Raw genomic sequence first — 18,836 nt, 5'->3', positions numbered from 1 at the left:
TATATATGATATTTATTGTATAAAACTTGGCATGGTATAGTTAGATGGGAGATGATAAAATTCTTAATTTGCCTTCAAGTCCAACTGTCATCTCACCTGTGCAGATCTCAAGGTGTATATATATGTTTGTTACTTAACTCAGAAGCCATGTATCTTTAAATGGGTTTATATTATTTTAAATAAAATTAATATCAGCATGTTTTTATACAAGTGTGCTTTTTAGATGCAGACATCTATATGATTAGATATTTGGCACATATCTTATTTTTCAGTGTCTTAACTGAGTTGTTACCTAAACTCTAGAATCCGTCCTAGTTAATTAAAGGTGTGTGAATGGCTGGGTTTTTTTTGTTTTGTTTTGTTTTGTTTGCTGATGTGTTCTATATTGATGAATTTGAAGGTAATTAAAAATATAATTCTTTTCTTCTTTAGCATCAGACAACAGTCAGCGCTTTCGAGAAACCTGTTTTGCATTTGCATTGACACCACAACAAGTGCAGCAAATCAGTAGTTCCATGTAAGTTGTCTTCGAGTGTAACTTGCAGCTTGACCTTTGAGTCCAGTTTTGTCTATAATAAGTGACTTTTTAAAACAGGGTATTGGATGAGTATTATTGTCATGCAAATATTAGTATTGAAAATATTATTATAGTGTTAGTTACCCTAATAACTGTTAATATTTCTGATAAATTTGAAATACTTTCTGGAGTAACAGTGTCTTTGAATCAGCTTTCCTCTGTATATCTTTAAAATAATTGTAGTTCTTACTCTGTCTTTTCTAGGGATATTTCTGGGACCAAATGTGACTTCACAGTGCAGGTCCAGTTAAGGTACAGTGTTGACTACAGTATATATCCAAAGTTTAAAAGTTAATATTTCTTAAAGATTTAAAAAATCTGCCTAATTTTCAGTAAGTATATTGAAAGTATTGGGTTTAGATGTTTGGGTGAGGGAAAACCTTTTCCTGTCATGATACATCCTAATTACTATCAAAGTTAGATTTTAATGTAGCAAGTGATGTGCCATATATTTAACCATATTTCTCTATTTTGGTTGCCCTTGGTTGGTTGAGAAGCTCCAGCTAATGATATGTTTAAATATGGTGGTCAGCTCTTTAGAAGTACCAAGTTTTATGAAAGCAAAGACCTTATCTGCATGAGTGGCAAACTACTGTAGATAAAGAACTAATACTTAGGTTAAGTCTACAGTGTCTCATGGACTAACAAGAACCAAAATAGTCTAATTTGTTTTGTCCTGTATTTTTAAACCATTAATTTAAATACTCTCTAATTTAGATTCCATGTAAGACATCTCTTGATAGATTTGTAAAGACGAAATTTTACAATTTGGAAAACGAAAATTTTCCAACATGCTACTGCCCATATTCAGTTTCTTTTCTTAGCCCATTTCTTCTAAGAATATCTAAGACATCTTTTATGTTAATATGTCTCTCTCTTGTTGCTTACATAAACCATCTTATGCTGTTCTTTTTACTCAGTGACTATCCTTGTGTAAACCTAAGTGTCCCACAATGTTCTTTTTGCAATAGGGATAGAAGAGGAAATTCAAGACAGTTGTTTTCCTCAACAAGCTGTTTTCCCTATAAAGTGGGAAGGATAAGTCAAACAGATAGCCCAGTCTCAATAATCAGATACTAAGTTGTATGTACAGATTATAAATACACTAGGAGATCAGAAAAGAGATGAAAGTACCAGCTCAGTGCTTCATGGAATAATGTGAAAAACTCTGATCTAGGTTCAAAAATAGTGTGATGAAAACTGAGAAAGCAGAGGAGAGGTTGAGTTCTTGGTTTTGGAAGGCACTGACAAAGGTGTTTCTGTGTAAAAGGTACTTTTTCCTCTGTCAGGGGCAGACTATGATAATGACTGAATAAATTAAAGGACTAAAATATGGTGCCTTCATAATTAATTATATATTGCTGTAACATTTTTTACTTCCCTGCCTCAATAGTTTACATTTTGTTCATACTGATATGTGACTTTGTCCTTTAAAACAGTGGTTTTCAGACTGTTGCTTGGAGCCACTGTTTGGGGGCTACCCTTTGGCTACCATTCCACCTTCTCTCCCCCAACCCCCCCAATTCCCCCACCTGACACACACATATACACACACTCTGAACCAAAGTAATGTGGCTTTGATCTGTTCTACATGTTTGACTTCTGGGTTAGTTTTCATTTGAGGAGAGTATCTTAAGACTAAAATAAAGTTTGAAAACCATAGCTCTAAAGCAAAATATCTAGTTACTGTCCTTAGTATTAACGTACGCATGCATTGTTTAAAGCAGTAAAGAGGTATGGTTCACATTCCAAAGGAAGGTTTTCTTTCTAAGATCAATTCAGAGATTCTAAGGGAATCTTGACGGTTAAAAATGGCTTAGCCATCAAATTTATCTCCAGAATTTGATGAATAAAGAACCATTTTGTATTATATTTGGTAATTGTTAGGTGGTTCTTTGTATTTTACTAAATTGTTTTCATCCCCACCCTCCTCACCCACTACAGCAATCCCAGTGTTATTAAGTTGGGAGCGTATACCTTCCACTATCCTAATTGTAAGTCTTTATCTAAAACATGAAAACAATTTGGTCAGAATTAGGATCAATATTTTCTCTGTTAGATTCCTAATCTGTTTTCATTTATCTGTTTCCCCTCCCCACCCCCATGAACTCCTATATAGAAACTTTCTGCTCTTGTTCCCCATTTTTAAAATCTTTTTTTCTCTTTGGTTTGTAAGGGTGATTTAGATTTTCACTTTTTACTTAATTGAATAGGAGTCAACTTGTCATATAAATTATTGCTTTTCTGTAGCTTCAGGCAGCCAGGTTCACGTTTCTAATTTATCTCTGCATTGGAGTAATTGATTTAAAACTTTATGGCATCCTCTTACTGTTGCAAAGTAAAGAGCTCGCCTGTAATAGAAGCTTCTGCTGGGGTTAGAGATGATCTTTTGGGCTTTGACATCTGTTTGCTAAGTATATTTTGAGAAAATCTTTGTAGATTAGTAATTCTCAAGCTTTATATGGATCTCTAACCCCTTTGAGAATCTAATGGAAGCTATAGATTGTCTCTGCTTAAAGATGACCATATATTTATATGTACCCGTAAAATTTTACATAGAAAATTGTCCCATTTTGTGAACACTCCCTCACACAGATTGCATGGCCGGCAGATCAAGATGTTGAGAGAAGATGTTTGTGCGTGATGAATATTTCACAGAATTCAGAGATAGCGTTCTTCTTAACATGTAACTCAAAGGTGCTGTGAACATTCTGTAAAGTGGAATGAGCCTCAGCTCTATATTGGGAATAAGGAAGTATAATAATCAAGAATAGTTGTCTTAAATAGCAAATTAATAATTTATTTCTTGATCTATGTAAGAATGGAGTGAGAATGAACAAATTATGTAGTTGTCGTTGGTTTTCCCAAAAGATAACACGTTTAATTTAGAAATAAATGTTTTCATGAGTTTCTAAAATAGTATTCTAAACACATGTGGGTATAATACAATTAATGTTATTATTCAGCATCTTCAGTTTTCAGGGAATAATGGAGTACCTGGGCTTAGTGGACAGAACTTGATCCCAGGGATGGACTTCTAGCATTTTCAGTATAGTCTGCTGAGAACAGACAAAAAAATGTTTCACAGACAAATAAATTTGGGAACTACTATATATTTATATTTCCCTCTTAAAAAGTTACAGTTATTGTTAGCCTAGCTCTGAGAAGTTCTATATGGAGGAAACTTAATTTAATTTTTTGATTCAAAATTTCTTAAATTTATTCAACCACAGAGCACTTCCCCACCTCCTCCCCCCAAAAACATGCTTGAACAAATGACTGGAAATATTATGAAGACAACTACAGGTTGGTAGTTGTGACCACTGAAACTCTACATTGACAGAATTATTTATTTTGAACCTATTTCAATACATTTATTCATGTATTTATTCAGGTTTAGTAGTTTTTTGCTGTTGTTATTAAGTTTGACCATCTTTTAGATTAGCTATGGAACAAAAATATTAATGTGGTGTCATCCTTTAATAAAGGTAATTAAACTTGTCATTTATTGTTTAGGTTTTGTTTATCAGAAACCAGTTGTCCACAAGAAGATCACTTCCCACCCAATCTTTGTGTGAAAGTGAATACGAAACCTTGCAGCCTTCCAGTAAGTCCCAAAAGCTATTTTTTAAAAAGTGCATTGCCAGCATAGCTAGCAAATAAGTCATCACAGCTGTTGTTAATCATATTTTTTCATTAAGAAAACATCTTTATTTTGGATATATATTCATGTGACTGAGTGAAACACTTGCACCAACTATGTACAATTAACAGCTGTGACATTAGCTATGGAGACATAGTCTAGGAGTTGGGTGTGGTAGCTTTCGTGTTTTACTGAATTTTGGGAAGACGAGATTGTTTCAACAAAACCTCAGATGTATTCGTGTAAGTCTGGAAGCTTGTGGTACAATAGGGATTTGAAGAATGCTGTGCCTTTAACAGAGGAGTGGGGGCTGTTATTGTTCACCTTTAAAATAGTCCTTATATACTTATCCAAGCTCTTTATGAATTCAACCTGATTGTTAAAGTTTAGAGATTTTTAAGTTCTGCCACCAGTATTTTTCTCAGGCTTACTATGAGACTGTATGGTTGTTTAGAGAAACATACAGGAAACTCTTACAAATGTTTGCTTCTCTACTTTTAAATGAAAATTCTCATATTTTCTCATATGTAGTTTGTAGGGTTTTTTTTTAAGGAATGGAAGTTGAAATGATTGTGGAAGTAATAAGTAGAAATAAATTATATTTCATCCTTAGGGTTATCTTCCACCTACTAAAAATGGTGTGGAACCAAAGCGACCCAGCCGACCAATTAATATCACCTCACTTGTCCGATTGTCCACAACTGTACCAAACACCATTGTTGTTTCATGGACTGCAGAAATTGGAAGAGTAAGTAAATTTTTGTTTCTACCAAATAAGGAATAAGTATAAGGAATGGTTAATCTCCATGGCTACCTGAGCTTGTATGTAAATAAAATGAGTTGCAAAAGGATTTATTTTTGTCTCACAATGAATTTTCAACATGTTCCCATTTAAAAAATGTTTTAAACAGTGTTTTATAACCTGATAACTTTCACTGAGTAGTTTTCATAAACATCTTCCTATGTCATTTCATGTTCATCTGCATGATTTTAAATGGCTACATCATATTCCAATATGATGTTCCCTGCTGTTGAACATTTATTTGGTTGATTCATTACTATTTCAAAGAACATTTTGAAGACCATCCTAGTAGCTCTAACTTTGCATACATACATGGTAATTTCCTTAGAGTAAATTCCCAGAAGTGGAATTGCTGAGTCAAAGAGCATCAGAATTTAAAGAAATTTTGTGTACATTGGCAGATTACCTTACCAAAAGATGTTGTACAAATTTATTCTCTAACTTTGTGTTTATTCACGTGCCTGTCGACGGATAACATTGAGTTTTATTTTCTTTAAGATCTCTACTAATTTTAATAGGTAAATAGTAGTACCACACTGTTTTAATTAGTACTCCTCTTATTGAGGTTGGACATATTTTATGTTTGTGATTATTCACATTTAAAAATCATATCAATATCTATTTCTCTATTGCTGTTTTTATTGTTTCTGAGTTCTTTATATATTGATTTAACCCTCTTTTACATGTGGCAAATGTTTGTTTCTAGTTTATTGCCCTTTATTTTTATTTAATGTGTAGAAGATTTAAATTATTACGGAGCCAAATCTTAACCAGTTTTGTTTTTCTTTTTTTTAATTTATTTTTTATTGAGTATAGTTGAATTACAGTGTTGTGTTAATTACTGCGGTACATAAAAGTGACTCAGTTATATACATATATATATATATATATATATATACACACACACACATACATACATATATACATATATATACACACACATTCTTTTTCATATTCTTTTCCATTATGGTTTATCACAGGATATTGAATATAGTTCCCTGTACGATACAGTAGGACCTTGTTCTTTATTCATCCTATATATACCACTTTGCATTTGCTAATTCCAAACTCCCACTCCTACCCTCTTCCATTGCCCTCCCCCTTGGCAACCACCAGTCTATTCTCTACGTACCTGATTCTGTTTCTGTTTCATAGATAGGTTCATTTGTGTCATATATTAGATTCTACCTATAAGTGATGTCATATGGCATTGGTCTTTCTCTTTCTTACTTCACTTAGTATGATAATCTCTAGTTGCACAGTTTTGTTTCTTTATAGTCTTTCCAGTCAGCCTCCATCAAGTTTAGTCTGTCTGCCCTTCCCAATCTTACATAAATATTTGTTTATATTTTTTTCTTGACTTTTGAGGTTTCTAGTTTTACCTTTAAATATTTAATCCATTGTGAATTTATGTGTAGTGTGAAATAAAAATTTAATTTTTTAAATAGCCAGTTCTAATACCATTAACTAAACAAATGCTAATTCTGAAGTCACCATTATTATATATTTGCTTTTATTTATCCTGTGTGTGTTCTGAACTTTTCTGTATGGTTTCTTAGCCTAGCATTCTTACCTCTTACTATTGCTGAAGCGTTAGTGAGAGAAATAGTATATTAGTCTAGAGTGGTGGCACTGGGGATGGAGATAAATAGGTGGATCTGTAGGAATAAGTGATAGATTAGAAATAGGGGCTAAGAGAAAGGGAGAGGTCAAGGATGACTCCTTGGTTTCTGGCTTGAGTGACAAGGTAAATGAAAATATTACTGAGATAGAGGAAACACTGAAAAAGGACTGAATTTAGGTGCGTTTTGTTTTGCTTTGCTTTGCTTTGAAGGAAGGAGTATTGGAGGACTACATGGAGACAATCATGAGTTCAGTTTTGAAGCTTTTGAGTTTGAGATGCCTTTGAGACATGCTGAAGAGGCAGTTGGGCATATAGGCTCAGAGGACAAGTTTGGGCTAGAGAAAAAAATGAGTCATCTGCATATTGGTGGTTACTAGAGCCATAAAAGCAGGCTGACATTGTTTAGGGGAACTGTAACAAGTAAAAAGAAGAGAGTGTTGAACACTTACCATTCTTGAAGAACTGTAACTTTTAATACTGGATAGAAGAGAATGAACCTGCAGAGGACATGGGGAAATAGTACTAGAGATGTGGGGCAGAACCGGGGGTGGGTATGAGAAACCAAGGGAAGAGTTTCAAAAAAGAAGGACAGGGACTTCCCTGGTGGCGCAGTGGTTAAGAATTTACCTGCCAATGCAGGGAACACGGGTTTGAGCCCTGGTCCGGGAAGATCCCACATGCCATGGGGCAACTGGGCCCGTGCGCCACAACTATGGAGCCTGTGCTCTAGAGCCTGCGAGCCACAACTGCTGAGGCCCGTGTGCCTAGAGCCCGTGCCCCACTACAAGAGAAGCCACCGCAATGAGAAGCCCGTGTACCACAATGAAGAGTAGCCCCCACTCAGCTAGAGAAAGCCTGCGTGTAGCAACGAAGACCCAATGCAGCCAAAAATAATAAGTAAATAAAATAAAATAAAATTTATTTAAAAAAAAAAAAGGAGATGGTAAGCAGTATTGAACAGATGTTGAGAAGTCAAGCATGTTGAAATCTAAAAAAATACTTTTTGGATTAGAAACATAAAGTTGACTTTAGCATGAGCTGTTTTGGTGGATGGTGGGAGGAGAAGCCCGATTGTGACCAGGCAGAGGTAAGGCAGTGGAGATAGTGAGTTATAGAAGGGTAGCTTTGGAAATAGATACAGCTGAGCTGGAGGGAAATTTGAGATGAGAGTTATTTGTTTGCTTTAATGAGAGAGTGTTAAACAGGTATAAAGGATGATGGCAGGTATCTTCTTGGGAGGAAGAGATTAAATATACACGAGAAAAATAATAGTGAATTTCATTAAGTAACTTATTGTAGCTAGGAGGGACAACTTCTTTATTTAGTGGAATAAAAGGATTGGATGCATGTATATGATTGGTACTGGAGAGATGGTAAGTTCTGATCTGATGAATTCTCTTAAGTCTGTGAGAGAGGTCTGCTGAGAGTGAGAGAAGAAATCGGGGCCTTGAGGAGAGTGAAAATGTTGAAAAAGTCATTGCATGGAGTAAGACATATTCCCCTGCATTATTCCCCCAAATCTTTCTGGGAATAAATGAGCTTGCTTTAAAATGTGTATATTAACTTAGAGAGGATTAACTTATTTACAGTATTTAATGTCCTTATTTCAGGAACTGTGTGTTTCTCCATTTATTCAAATCCTCTTTCATGTTCCTCAGTAATTTAATAGGTTTCTTCTTAGAAGTTTTCCATATTTTTATTGATTTTTGTGTTGTTTATTATTATTACTGCTCTTGTAAATAGATCTTTTTTCTGTTGTATTTTCTAAAAAATGTACTTATTGTTGATTTATTTAAAAGCTAGTTATTGTTGAATATTTACTTAGTACATAAATTCACATATTGGTTCTGATAGCTTTTTAGTAGGTTTCTTGGTATTTCCAAATAGGCAGTTTTGAGTCTGAGATGTATCATTATATGAATAATGATAATCCTAATACTTATGCCATAATTTCTTATTCTTGTTCTCTTGTGCTGTCTAGAACCTTCAGAACAATGTTAAGTAATGTGAGTGCTAGTGGACATACTTGACTTGTTCCTTATGTTAATGAGAATACTAGTTTCACAACATTATTATAATGGCTATTAAGTTTTGATAGAACTTAATTATAGCAATAATATAATCCTATGGTCCTCTTTTTTACTGTATATCTTTGAGAGAAATGGACTTTTAATTTTATCAAAATCCTTTTTTGACATCCATCAAGGTTATATATTATATTTTTTCTTTACCTAATCAGTATGTCACTATTAGGTTTTTAAAATCCTTTTAAATGTTTTTTTCTAGTGTACCTTGGGCTCCCTGTTTTTGTCCCCCTTTTTGAAGAGGGTATTGCAGATGTTTTGGGTTTTGTCTGTGTGTGAAAAGTGTATAAACACCAGGGTGTTTACAGTGAACTATGAAAGAAGTCAAACTGGGGGAGAGGAGGGAAATGTAGTTGCTGATATATAGCACTAGAGGAGAGGGGGAAATATTCTTCCATGGGAAGCCTTCCACACCTCAGAAAGAAAACAGTAATCTTCAGTGATTTGAAGGTCTCCCAGGTTAAGATTTGCGTAGACCATGATCTACAAGCTGGAGACCTTCTTTTTGAAATAAAACATTGAAAGAAAATTATTCTTTTCTAAAGCCCAAAAGATAACTGATTAGATTGGTTTTTTTTTTTTTTTTTAGATTGGTTTTTGATCCTAGTTTTATTCAGCTTGTGAAGATACTCTGAATAGTTCATGTAGGATCTCTTACTGTTTTGGGGATTAATTTCTGTATTATTAGTTGCCATTGAGAAATGTTAGCATTATGTCTTGAAAGGAAATAAATGGAAGAGCTAATGCTATGGTGGTAATCGTCTTACAATATATTATAACTATGCAGTCAACATGTACACCTTAAACTTACACAATATTATATGTCAATTATAGCTCAATTTAAAAAATTGTAATATAAGAGAAAAAGAAGAGCTAGTACAGTGCTTGAAGGAAATAAGTTAACTATGTTGTAACTTCCTATCCTACCTCAGAGTAATCACTGCATCTAGCATTTATTAAACTGTCATTGTTTGTAGAGAAGTTATTTAGATACTGGTGTAAAGGGCACTTAATGAATAGATCATATCTTAATAGTGAAGAAAATGTCCTATAAACTTGATAGACAATTTTGAAGACTTTGAAAAAGCATTTGACAAAAACATCAGTGTAATGCAATATATTTCAGTAGTTGGAGTTAAGTAGTACTTTGAAGGGTTAGCAGGAACAATATATCATCTACCTAGGAGAGATATTGTACCACTGTGAAGTTTTGGTGGGGGTTGCTGCTGAATCTCTTTCATGTGATATAAAATTTAATTCCATATTATCGGTACAAGTGGTGTTTGTTAATACCTGACCTTCTTTTTACTTCCTTTTTTTAAATTTCTTATCTGGTTACGTGTTTCAACTAGAGTGAACATACCTTTTCACTGAACTTGTAGTTTCTACTTGACCTCTCCTTAAAAATTTATATATATATAAAGCCTTAGGGTGATTACTAGTTCTGAAGATTCAGGCTGTAAGTATATATAATTATTTCACAGTGTTAATTAGCATTTCTCCAGTTTCTATCATACTTGAACCATTAATCAAATAATAAAGGTGAATAAGGATTGTTTTTCTAAAAGGAACTTTTTAGTTTTATATTAGATTGGTATGTTGTATGTCTAAAATTTGGGTAAGTTTTAAGGTTATTTGTTCCTCATTAATAAATTATGGGATTTATTAATGAAAGTAAATTAGCTTTTAAAAAATGTTTAATTTTTATTTTATATTGGAGTATAGTTGATTTACAATGTTAGTTTCAGGTGTACAGCAAAGTGATTCAAGTTATACATGTACATATATCCATTCTTTTTAAGCTTATTTTCCCATTTAGGTTATTACAGAGTATTGAGCAGAGTTCCCTGTGCTATACAGTAGGTCCTTGTTGATTATCTATTTTATATATAGTAGTGTGCATATGTTAATCCCAGACTCCTAATTTATCCCTCCCAAATTAGCTTTTTTGATACTTCATTTTTTTCCTGGAAAATGTGTAGCATGTGAACATGGATAGGTTTCTGAACTCTAAATGAAAATTTGACCTTCCAGAGGGTATTGTACATATATTCTCTTCTTGCCAAAAGAGTGGGATGCATTTTCCAAAGTGCGAAAGTAACTGAAAGTTGGAATGTACATTGGAAGGTTAGGAGGGTCAAAGCAAATGGTATGTGAAATCAAGAACTATAGAGAACTACACTGGCCTTGGCCATTAGTCCATTGTCCTGACATCCCTACACTTTCCTCTTGATTTCTAGTGCCACCTTTGTCACCAAGCAGGTGCATGATCATGAGCAGATTACATATATTTTTTAAAATTTAAAATTAAAAGCATTTTTGTGTGCCTACATTTCATCAATCCTTTACTTAGAAAGATAGTTGCCCTACCTATCTCTTACAGGCCTTCTTTGAGGTTTAAATGAAGTGGAGAGTATATATTAAGAGTGCGTGTAAAACTGTATGTAGCTAATAAATAGAAGATGGCAATAATTATTTTTCCTTTTGCTTCTTTCCAAATCTCTTGACCTTCCTCTTGATTCCAACACCAAGTGGAAAGTGGACCTTCTCATTTAAATCTCTCTCTTACCCTTCATAAGCCTCAGCCCTCTTTTCTTCCTCTTATCCAGTCATGTACCCTTTACTTTGCCTTGGCTTGTTGATAAACTATTTTCTTTGTCCCCCTTCTCCTAGTACCATCTCTGTGTAGTCCCTCTGCTGGTAATGGATATTCATCTGTTCTTTTGCCAAACCATCAGCTTCTCTTTGAAAATATTTAATATTCCCTCTGCTTGTTGTGATAATAGCCCAAGTAGGGTCTTTTCAAAACTAGTTAAAGGCATAGAGAGAAATTAAATGGTATAAATTAGGATGCCAGTCTAATTTTTTAAATAGCTACTGTTACCTGCTAAATATGTTTTATGATGACTTTGACATCTTACTGGCCTTGGTTTATATTTATTTTTAACAATATTCTTTACATAAGTGCCTAAATTGATTAACTTCAAGCATCGGTAGTCAGGTAATACAGAAGCATGACAGACCTGGCATTATCTCTTGAAAGTTGCAAAATTAGAACAAGTTCTTTTACTTTTCTACACTTCACTTTCCTCATCCATAAAAATAGGATTACCTCAGCAGCTTTTTGGTTAAGATTAAATGAATTACCATTCATGAAAACACCTAAGATAGTGCTTGGCACACAGTAGGTGTTTTAAACAGGTGTTAATTTTCTTTCCCTATCATTGTGGGATTAAAATAGATGTACCTATTTACTTACGTATGTTGTTTGCTTTCTACATCTTTTTTTTTTTTTTTTTTTTTCCAGAACTATTCCATGGCAGTATATCTTGTAAAACAGTTGTCCTCAACAGTTCTTCTTCAGAGGTTACGAGCAAAGGGAATAAGGAATCCGGATCATTCTAGAGCTTTAAGTACGTATGATAACCTTATTTTATTTATGCAGCTGAACTATTTTGGTAAAGGTTAGAATAGTGTTTTCTCAACTCAAGAAATTTTAGGGTTTATTTTTTTAACTAGAGCTTGTCACAGTGGATTAAAACACTGAAAACTTTGTTTTGTGAGCTACAGTAATTCAAGGCTTAAGAATAGTTTTAGGGACTTCCCTGGCAGTCCAGCGGTTAAGACTCTGCGCTTCCACTGCGGGGGGCACGGGTTCGATCCCTCATCAGGGAACTAAGAGGCCACACATTGTGTGGCGGGGCCAAAAAAAAAAAAAAAAGAGTAGTTTTAATATCTTTGTCATGATGTATATTTTATAATTTATATTTTACTGATCTTAAAATTAACTTTGTAAAGTCAGTACATGAATACAGAAGAATATTTTACCAAAGCTTCATAAAAATAAATGTTCAGGAATTCTAGGAGATGGAAAGGAAATCTTGGCATATATTTTACAAGAATTATTTTATATTTAAGGTTTATCCAGGAAAAATGTCCAAGAACATGTGATGACAACATCCCTGCATTAACAAAGTAAAAAGAGAGTCAGTGGGGTGGTAGATATAATAATGAAGTAGGTTCTGCTTTTAACCAGTTATGTGACCTTGGAAAGTCAGTCTACTCGTAGTCTGAATCTCTTATTCTTCATCTGTAACAAGAAGTTTATACCACATGATATCTAAAGCTCCTTCAAAATCTAGGTTCTTAGGTAGGAATAGCTAGATGGTTCCTTTTGTCCAGTTGAACTTGAGAGGTAGTAAGGTGCACATTGACTCTTCTGGCCTCAGTGTTTGAGGGTTAAGGCCAGAGGTTGGTGGCCTTTCCAAAGAGGTGAACTAAGTTCTTCCTTTATTCTCTTCTTTGTGAGAGATAGATGGCTTGGGGGATGGGGATGGGCACTTGGAGAACAAAGCTTTTACAGATGGGGGTTCGGTAGCTACCCTTTAAGGATTCTTGATGTGAGTTGATTAATGAAACCCACTATCAGATTTGTAGTTAGGAACATTCTGGTAGAAAGAAACTAAGTAAGACCACCTTTCCTTTTGCTTCCCTTTGCGACATAGCTTTTATCTCTTTTTCTAACCTGTTTCTATGCCAGATTAAAAGATCCCATTACCTCTGAATATCAGTATACCCTTAAGAGTTCATTGAAGGATTTTTCTGTATTAAAAGCGTCCTTTTAAAATTGCAAATATTCTGAGTCAAGAGGAGCACACTAGTGGCTAATGCCTCTGTAGGCATTCCTTGATAGACAGTGGAGAGCTAGAGGTCTGGTTTGAGGTCTAGGGGAGTGGAAGCACCTTTTGGCAAGGACAAGGAGATGAGTGGGGGATCCTGAAAGAAGAGGAGGGACAGACACCTGCTTTGAAGGAGCACACAAGAGAAGAATTTTTCTTTTTTCACATTCCATTCTTGGTCATTCTCCTGAGAATCTTCATATTTGCCACATAGTGTTAGAATTTCATTTAGTCAGAAAGTACTATGGAATTGTGTGAGCCTGTGTAGAAAAGGTCATACCAAGAAATAAAGCTGAAAGCTGATGAAGCTGTTATGTTGCATAATAATAATAAGGCAAGCTGTCTTTGCTCAAGCTGTAAACTCTTCTCCGCTTGCAGCCGTGGCACCATCTGGAGGGAGAGTGGGAAGGTGAGCCTAGAGTTTTTTTATTTACTAGAACAAACCACTGTTAGCCACTGTTAAGCAGCAAAAGCTACTTAATTCAAAAGCTGTTTATTTCATCTCTAATACATCCTGGAGGTGGAGAGTAGTTGCAGATTGGGTTGGATTTTTGTGGCACTTTATATCTTATCTTATTGGCTTAGGGAACCAACAAAACTTTAATTTGGATCCTACCAATAAAACATTTGTCATAATTGACTAAAGAACAGATTGTTTGCCTTTATGCTATCTCTAAAGAAATAACTTACCCAACAAATTAATTATGTAATTAAAAGATTGTGTGAAACAACTTGACAGAAGAAAATGTTGGTGGGTTTCTCAGATATTTTTGTAGAATCAAATTACCTACAAATGTGTTCATTGTAAGTCATTCTTAATCTTATCAATGAATTCTACTGGCAAAATTTTATTAGTCAAATCAGACGTTATTCTTGAAATAAAGTCAGAGGTATTTAGACTTTTCACAGAGAAATCCACACTGATTCGTTTGATTTAGTAGATTTTTGTATTGCGGTTTCCGTCTTTGTGTAGAGTTGTCCCCTCACCACTATCACAAAACAGTCCTTTACTAATTCTTGGTCAAGTTCCTGTCTCCTCTTCTTTTTCCCTTTAGCAATCACTTTAAACCTTGGCCATACTTAAACAATATTCCCCCTCTTTCAACACTGTCAGCGCAAGAAAATTGGTGCTATAAGATGTGACTTCTCTAAATTGCCCATTTCTTCCTTAATGTCACATAACTACTTTTCAACTTATCTTCAGTTGTACCCATCTTTATTTATTCTCTTCAGTCTCAGGAGGAAATGTCCCGTTTCCTGCCCAAAGTTAATTTTTTTATTCATTTATTCTTCTCATTGAAGAAATTGTATTAAGAGTCTACTGTGTTCCAGGCACAGGAGACTGTAGCACTAAACAAAACACATACTGTCTCTGCATCCATCAGAAGTTTGCAGTCCAGTGGGAAAGACAGAATTAAATGATTGTACAGGCCATTAGTGAATTACAGTTGTGACATGTGTCTTAAAGAAGAAAGACGGGGAACTCTGGAGGTAACAGCAGGAGAACATAGTCCTCTCTGGTGCTGTGATGTTTAAGACAAGATTATAAGGATGAGGAGGAGTTAAGCCCCAAGATGGGAGGAGAATATGCCAAGAGACAAGGCCAGTAGAGTTGGAGTGGAGAGAACAAAGGAGGAAAGTGGCCAGAGAGATAGCCATGGGGTGAGTTCATATAGATGATACGAAGACAGATGATAAAAAACCCTTAAAGGATTTTTAAGCAGAGCGGTACGATCAGATATGGGCAATAAAATGTTCACTTAGAAGACTGAATTGAAGGGGAGCTAGGCTGATGTAGTGAGGCCAGTTAGGAACCTGTTGTGCAGATAAGAGATGATGATGTCTTGAACTAAAGTAATGATGATGGAAATAGAGAGAAGTTGATGGTTTGAGAGGTGTTAAAGGGGAGAAGTGGTGACTACGTGTGGGGAGTGAAGAAAAAGAAGTGAAGGAGGAGTTCTAGGTTCCTTACTTACTAGGCACCAGCTTACATGGTAGTACCATTTACTGAAATGGGAAACAGTGTTGAAAAGATCCGGTTGCAGGCGCAAGATCAGAGTGCACTCTTGGACTTTTGGTATTTGAGATGTCTATGAGACATACAGATGGAGATGCTCAGAAACAGTATTACGAGGCCTCTGCTCACTTATCTGCTCTCTGTCCTGTATTTTCAGTTCCTTCCTCCGCTCTATAGGCTCTTTCTGTCAACCTTCACTGTCGAGTCTTTTTCATCCTTTAGAAAATACAAAAGCAAGCTACTCTCTAGATAGAGATCTGTGTTCCTCCTGTTCTCATCCTAGTTTCTTCTAAGAGTCATCTACACTTCCCTTTCTACCTCCTCACTGCAACCCATTGTGAACTTTTAACTCCCATCATTCCACTGAAACTGCTCTTGCAGGTGTCACAAGTGACAATCTGATTACCAGATTTAAAGTTTTATCTTTTCAGTTTATGTCTTAGATATTTTTGCTGCATTTCATACCAACAGCTTTCTCCTTGAAATTCTCATCTCTATTTCTTCTCAATCACTTGCCTTCAATGGATTCTCTTAAGGGTAGTATCCTAAATGTTTGTTTTCCCTGGGTTTTTGTCCTTGTTCTCTACAAGGACATACATACTTTCCCTAGAGATAATCACATTTACTCTTGTGGTTTAAATTAGCACCAACTCCCAAATACATATTTTCATTCCAGACCTTCCCCTGAATTTCAAATGTAGATACACATAGCTAACTGTCTTCACTGAAATATACCACTGGTTCCTCAGATTCAAGTAGTGAAAACTGAACTCACCAAGTTCTATCAGACATAAACCCTAAATATTTCTCAACTCTGTCGAGCTCTCTCTCTCCCTACCATCACTGACCTCATTTAAGCTCTCATATCCTGCCTTTATTTTAAAAACCTATTCTTGAATTATATATTCCTCTCCTTTCTTGGCCCCCCTTTTTATATCTCTCTTCTGGTAGCAATCTAAGTGATTAATACAGATCTAATCTTACCATTTCTTTGCAATCCATGGCTTCCTAACACCAATGGGATAAAAACTCCAACTTTTGTTAGCATGACTTAAACATATAGCTTTCCATGGTGTGGCACCTGCTTATTACTTTCCAGTGTCATCTGTATTCATTCTTCTTCTCATTCTTTTTACTCCAAAAATAATGAATTCTTTTCTTTTTTTCAGTGCTTTGCCCATATTGTTCTCTGTGCCTCACACTTCCCTGTTACCTACTTTGCCTAAATTCTAGTTATCCTTCTTCATGTTTCACTTTTTCCAGGAGGCATCTCAGAACCCCCAGAGTTGATGCATTGACTTTCAGCTAGTTTCCATTACAGCACATTAGAGAAGTATCTTTGCTCTCTACCAGACTATGAGTTCCTTTGGGCAGGAACTTAATCTTATCTTTCTGTGAATTCCTAGTGCTTAGCTCAGGGCCTGGCACATAGTAGATCCTCAGACTTTTGTTAAGTAAACTGATGAAAAGAGATCTTGAGTAAAAGATCACATCTCTGTGCCTCTGTTTTCTTGCTTATAAAATGAAGTATTGGACTTAATATGTTCAATTGTTTCCAGCCTTAAAATTTTAAAAAGGATAGAAATTTTTTTGAAAACCTGGAACAGCACTAATAGAACACTCTGTGGTGATGGAAATGTTCTATATCTGCACTATCCCGTGTGATAGCCACTAGTACTATGTGTCTGTTGAGTACTTGAAATGTGGTAGTGCAACTGAGGAACTGAATTTTAAATTTAATTAAATTTAAATATAGCCACATGTGACTAGTGACTAACTCTCATAGCACATGACAACAGGGATTTTCAAAGATTAATTTTAAGTGTGGCTAGCTGTATTGTAGGTCATATAGTGAAATACTGTTACGGCTGCAGCTCACAGTGACACAAGAAAACCTGAACTCCTGAAAGACTTACCCGGTGTTGGTTGATGCAGCAGGATGAATATTGATGTCTTATTTTTATTTTTCACTTTCTTATGAAATTTAACATAGTGATTCCCCCCCCCCCACCTTTCTTCTTTTTTTAATTTTGGTTGTGTTTATTCAAGTATAGTTTACAAGCAGTAAAAATTCACCTGTTTAAGTGTACAGTTTGATGAGTTTGACAGGTGTATGCAATCATGAACTAAATGCCACAATCAAAATATGTAACATTCTTCACCCCAGAAAGTTCCCCTGTGACCCTTTGCATTCTGCCTCATCTCCTTCCTCCAGTTCTTATAACCATTGACGTGATTTCTGTCTCAGTGGTTTTTTCTTTTCCAGAACTTGAAATCCCACAGCATGTAGCCTTTTGTTTCTGGCTTCTTTCACATAGTATAATGCTTTTAGGTTCATTCATGTAGTTTGCTCTTCTTTATTATTGAGTAGTGTTCCATTTATCTGTACTGTAATTTGGTTATCCATTTATCGGTTGATGGACGTTTAGATTGCTTCCAGTTTTTCGTTATCATGAATAAAGCTGCTAAAACATTTGCAGTTTGCATATGAATATCAGTTTTGTGGACATACGTTTTCATTTTTCTTGGGTAAATACTCAGGACTAGGATTGCTGGGTCACACGATAAATGTATAGAAAAGAGGTTGGCAGTTTCTTATAAAGTGCATATTCCATTTTTGCATTCCCACCAACAAGATTTGAGATTTAGAGTTTTTTCCCCATTCTCTCTAGCAGTTGATATTGTCAGGCTGCTTTGATTTTAGCTATTCTGGTCACTGTGTAGGTGATATGTCATTGTGGTTTTAATATGAACTTTTCTAATGACTAATGATGTTAAGCATCTTTTCATGTGCTTATTTGCCATCCTTATAGCTTCTTTGATGAAATGTCTATTCAACTTTTCCCTCCATTTCTTTTATAGTTTGTGCTTTTTGCATACTATGAAATCTTTGTCCAGCCCAAGGTCACAAACATTTTACTTCTAGAAGTTTTATTGTTTTATTCTTAGATTTAGGTCTACAATTTATTTTAAATGAATTTTTGTGTATGATGCAAAGTAAGCTTTAGAGGTTCATTTTCTCCCCATACAGATACCCAGTTCCATAACATTTGTCAAAAATACTAATTTTTCCTCCATTTAATTACCTTGACACCTTTGTCAAAAACCAATTGAGGGCTTCCCTGGTGGCGCAGTGGTTGAGGGTCTGCCTGCCAATGCAGGGGACATGGGTTCGAGCCCTGGTCTGGGAAGATCCCACATGCCGCGGAGCAACTAGGCCCGTGAGCCACAATTGCTGAGCCTGCGCGTCTGGAGCTTGTGCTCCGCAACAAGAGAGGCCGCGATAGTGAGAGGCCCGCGCACCGCGATGAGGAGTGGCCCCCACTTGCCGCAACTGGAGAGGGCCCTCGCACAGAAGCAGGGACCCAGCACGGCCATAAATAAATAAATAAATTAAATAAATAAACCCA

General features: G+C 35.4%; 1 protein-coding gene across 2 annotated transcripts in view; it reads left to right on the top strand.

The window, feature by feature from the left end:
• The window catches only part of PIAS1 (protein inhibitor of activated STAT 1), a 120,316-nt gene that overhangs the window by 78,621 nt on the left and 22,859 nt on the right, over window positions 1-18,836 (top strand). For both annotated transcript variants that reach the window (XM_059912918.1, XM_059912917.1), the window contains exons 3-7: window positions 433-517; window positions 782-829; window positions 4,094-4,184; window positions 4,834-4,968; window positions 12,038-12,143. In XM_059912918.1, the coding sequence (XP_059768901.1) occupies window positions 433-517; window positions 782-829; window positions 4,094-4,184; window positions 4,834-4,968; window positions 12,038-12,143 (465 nt within the window). The remainder of the gene's footprint in view (window positions 1-432; window positions 518-781; window positions 830-4,093; window positions 4,185-4,833; window positions 4,969-12,037; window positions 12,144-18,836) is intronic.

Source organism: Balaenoptera ricei, chromosome 2 (genome assembly GCF_028023285.1).
Source record: "Balaenoptera ricei isolate mBalRic1 chromosome 2, mBalRic1.hap2, whole genome shotgun sequence".
NCBI lineage: Eukaryota > Metazoa > Chordata > Mammalia > Artiodactyla > Balaenopteridae > Balaenoptera > Balaenoptera ricei.
The sequence above is the reverse complement of the archived record's forward strand: the minus strand, read 5'-3'. Positions and strand labels throughout refer to the sequence as shown.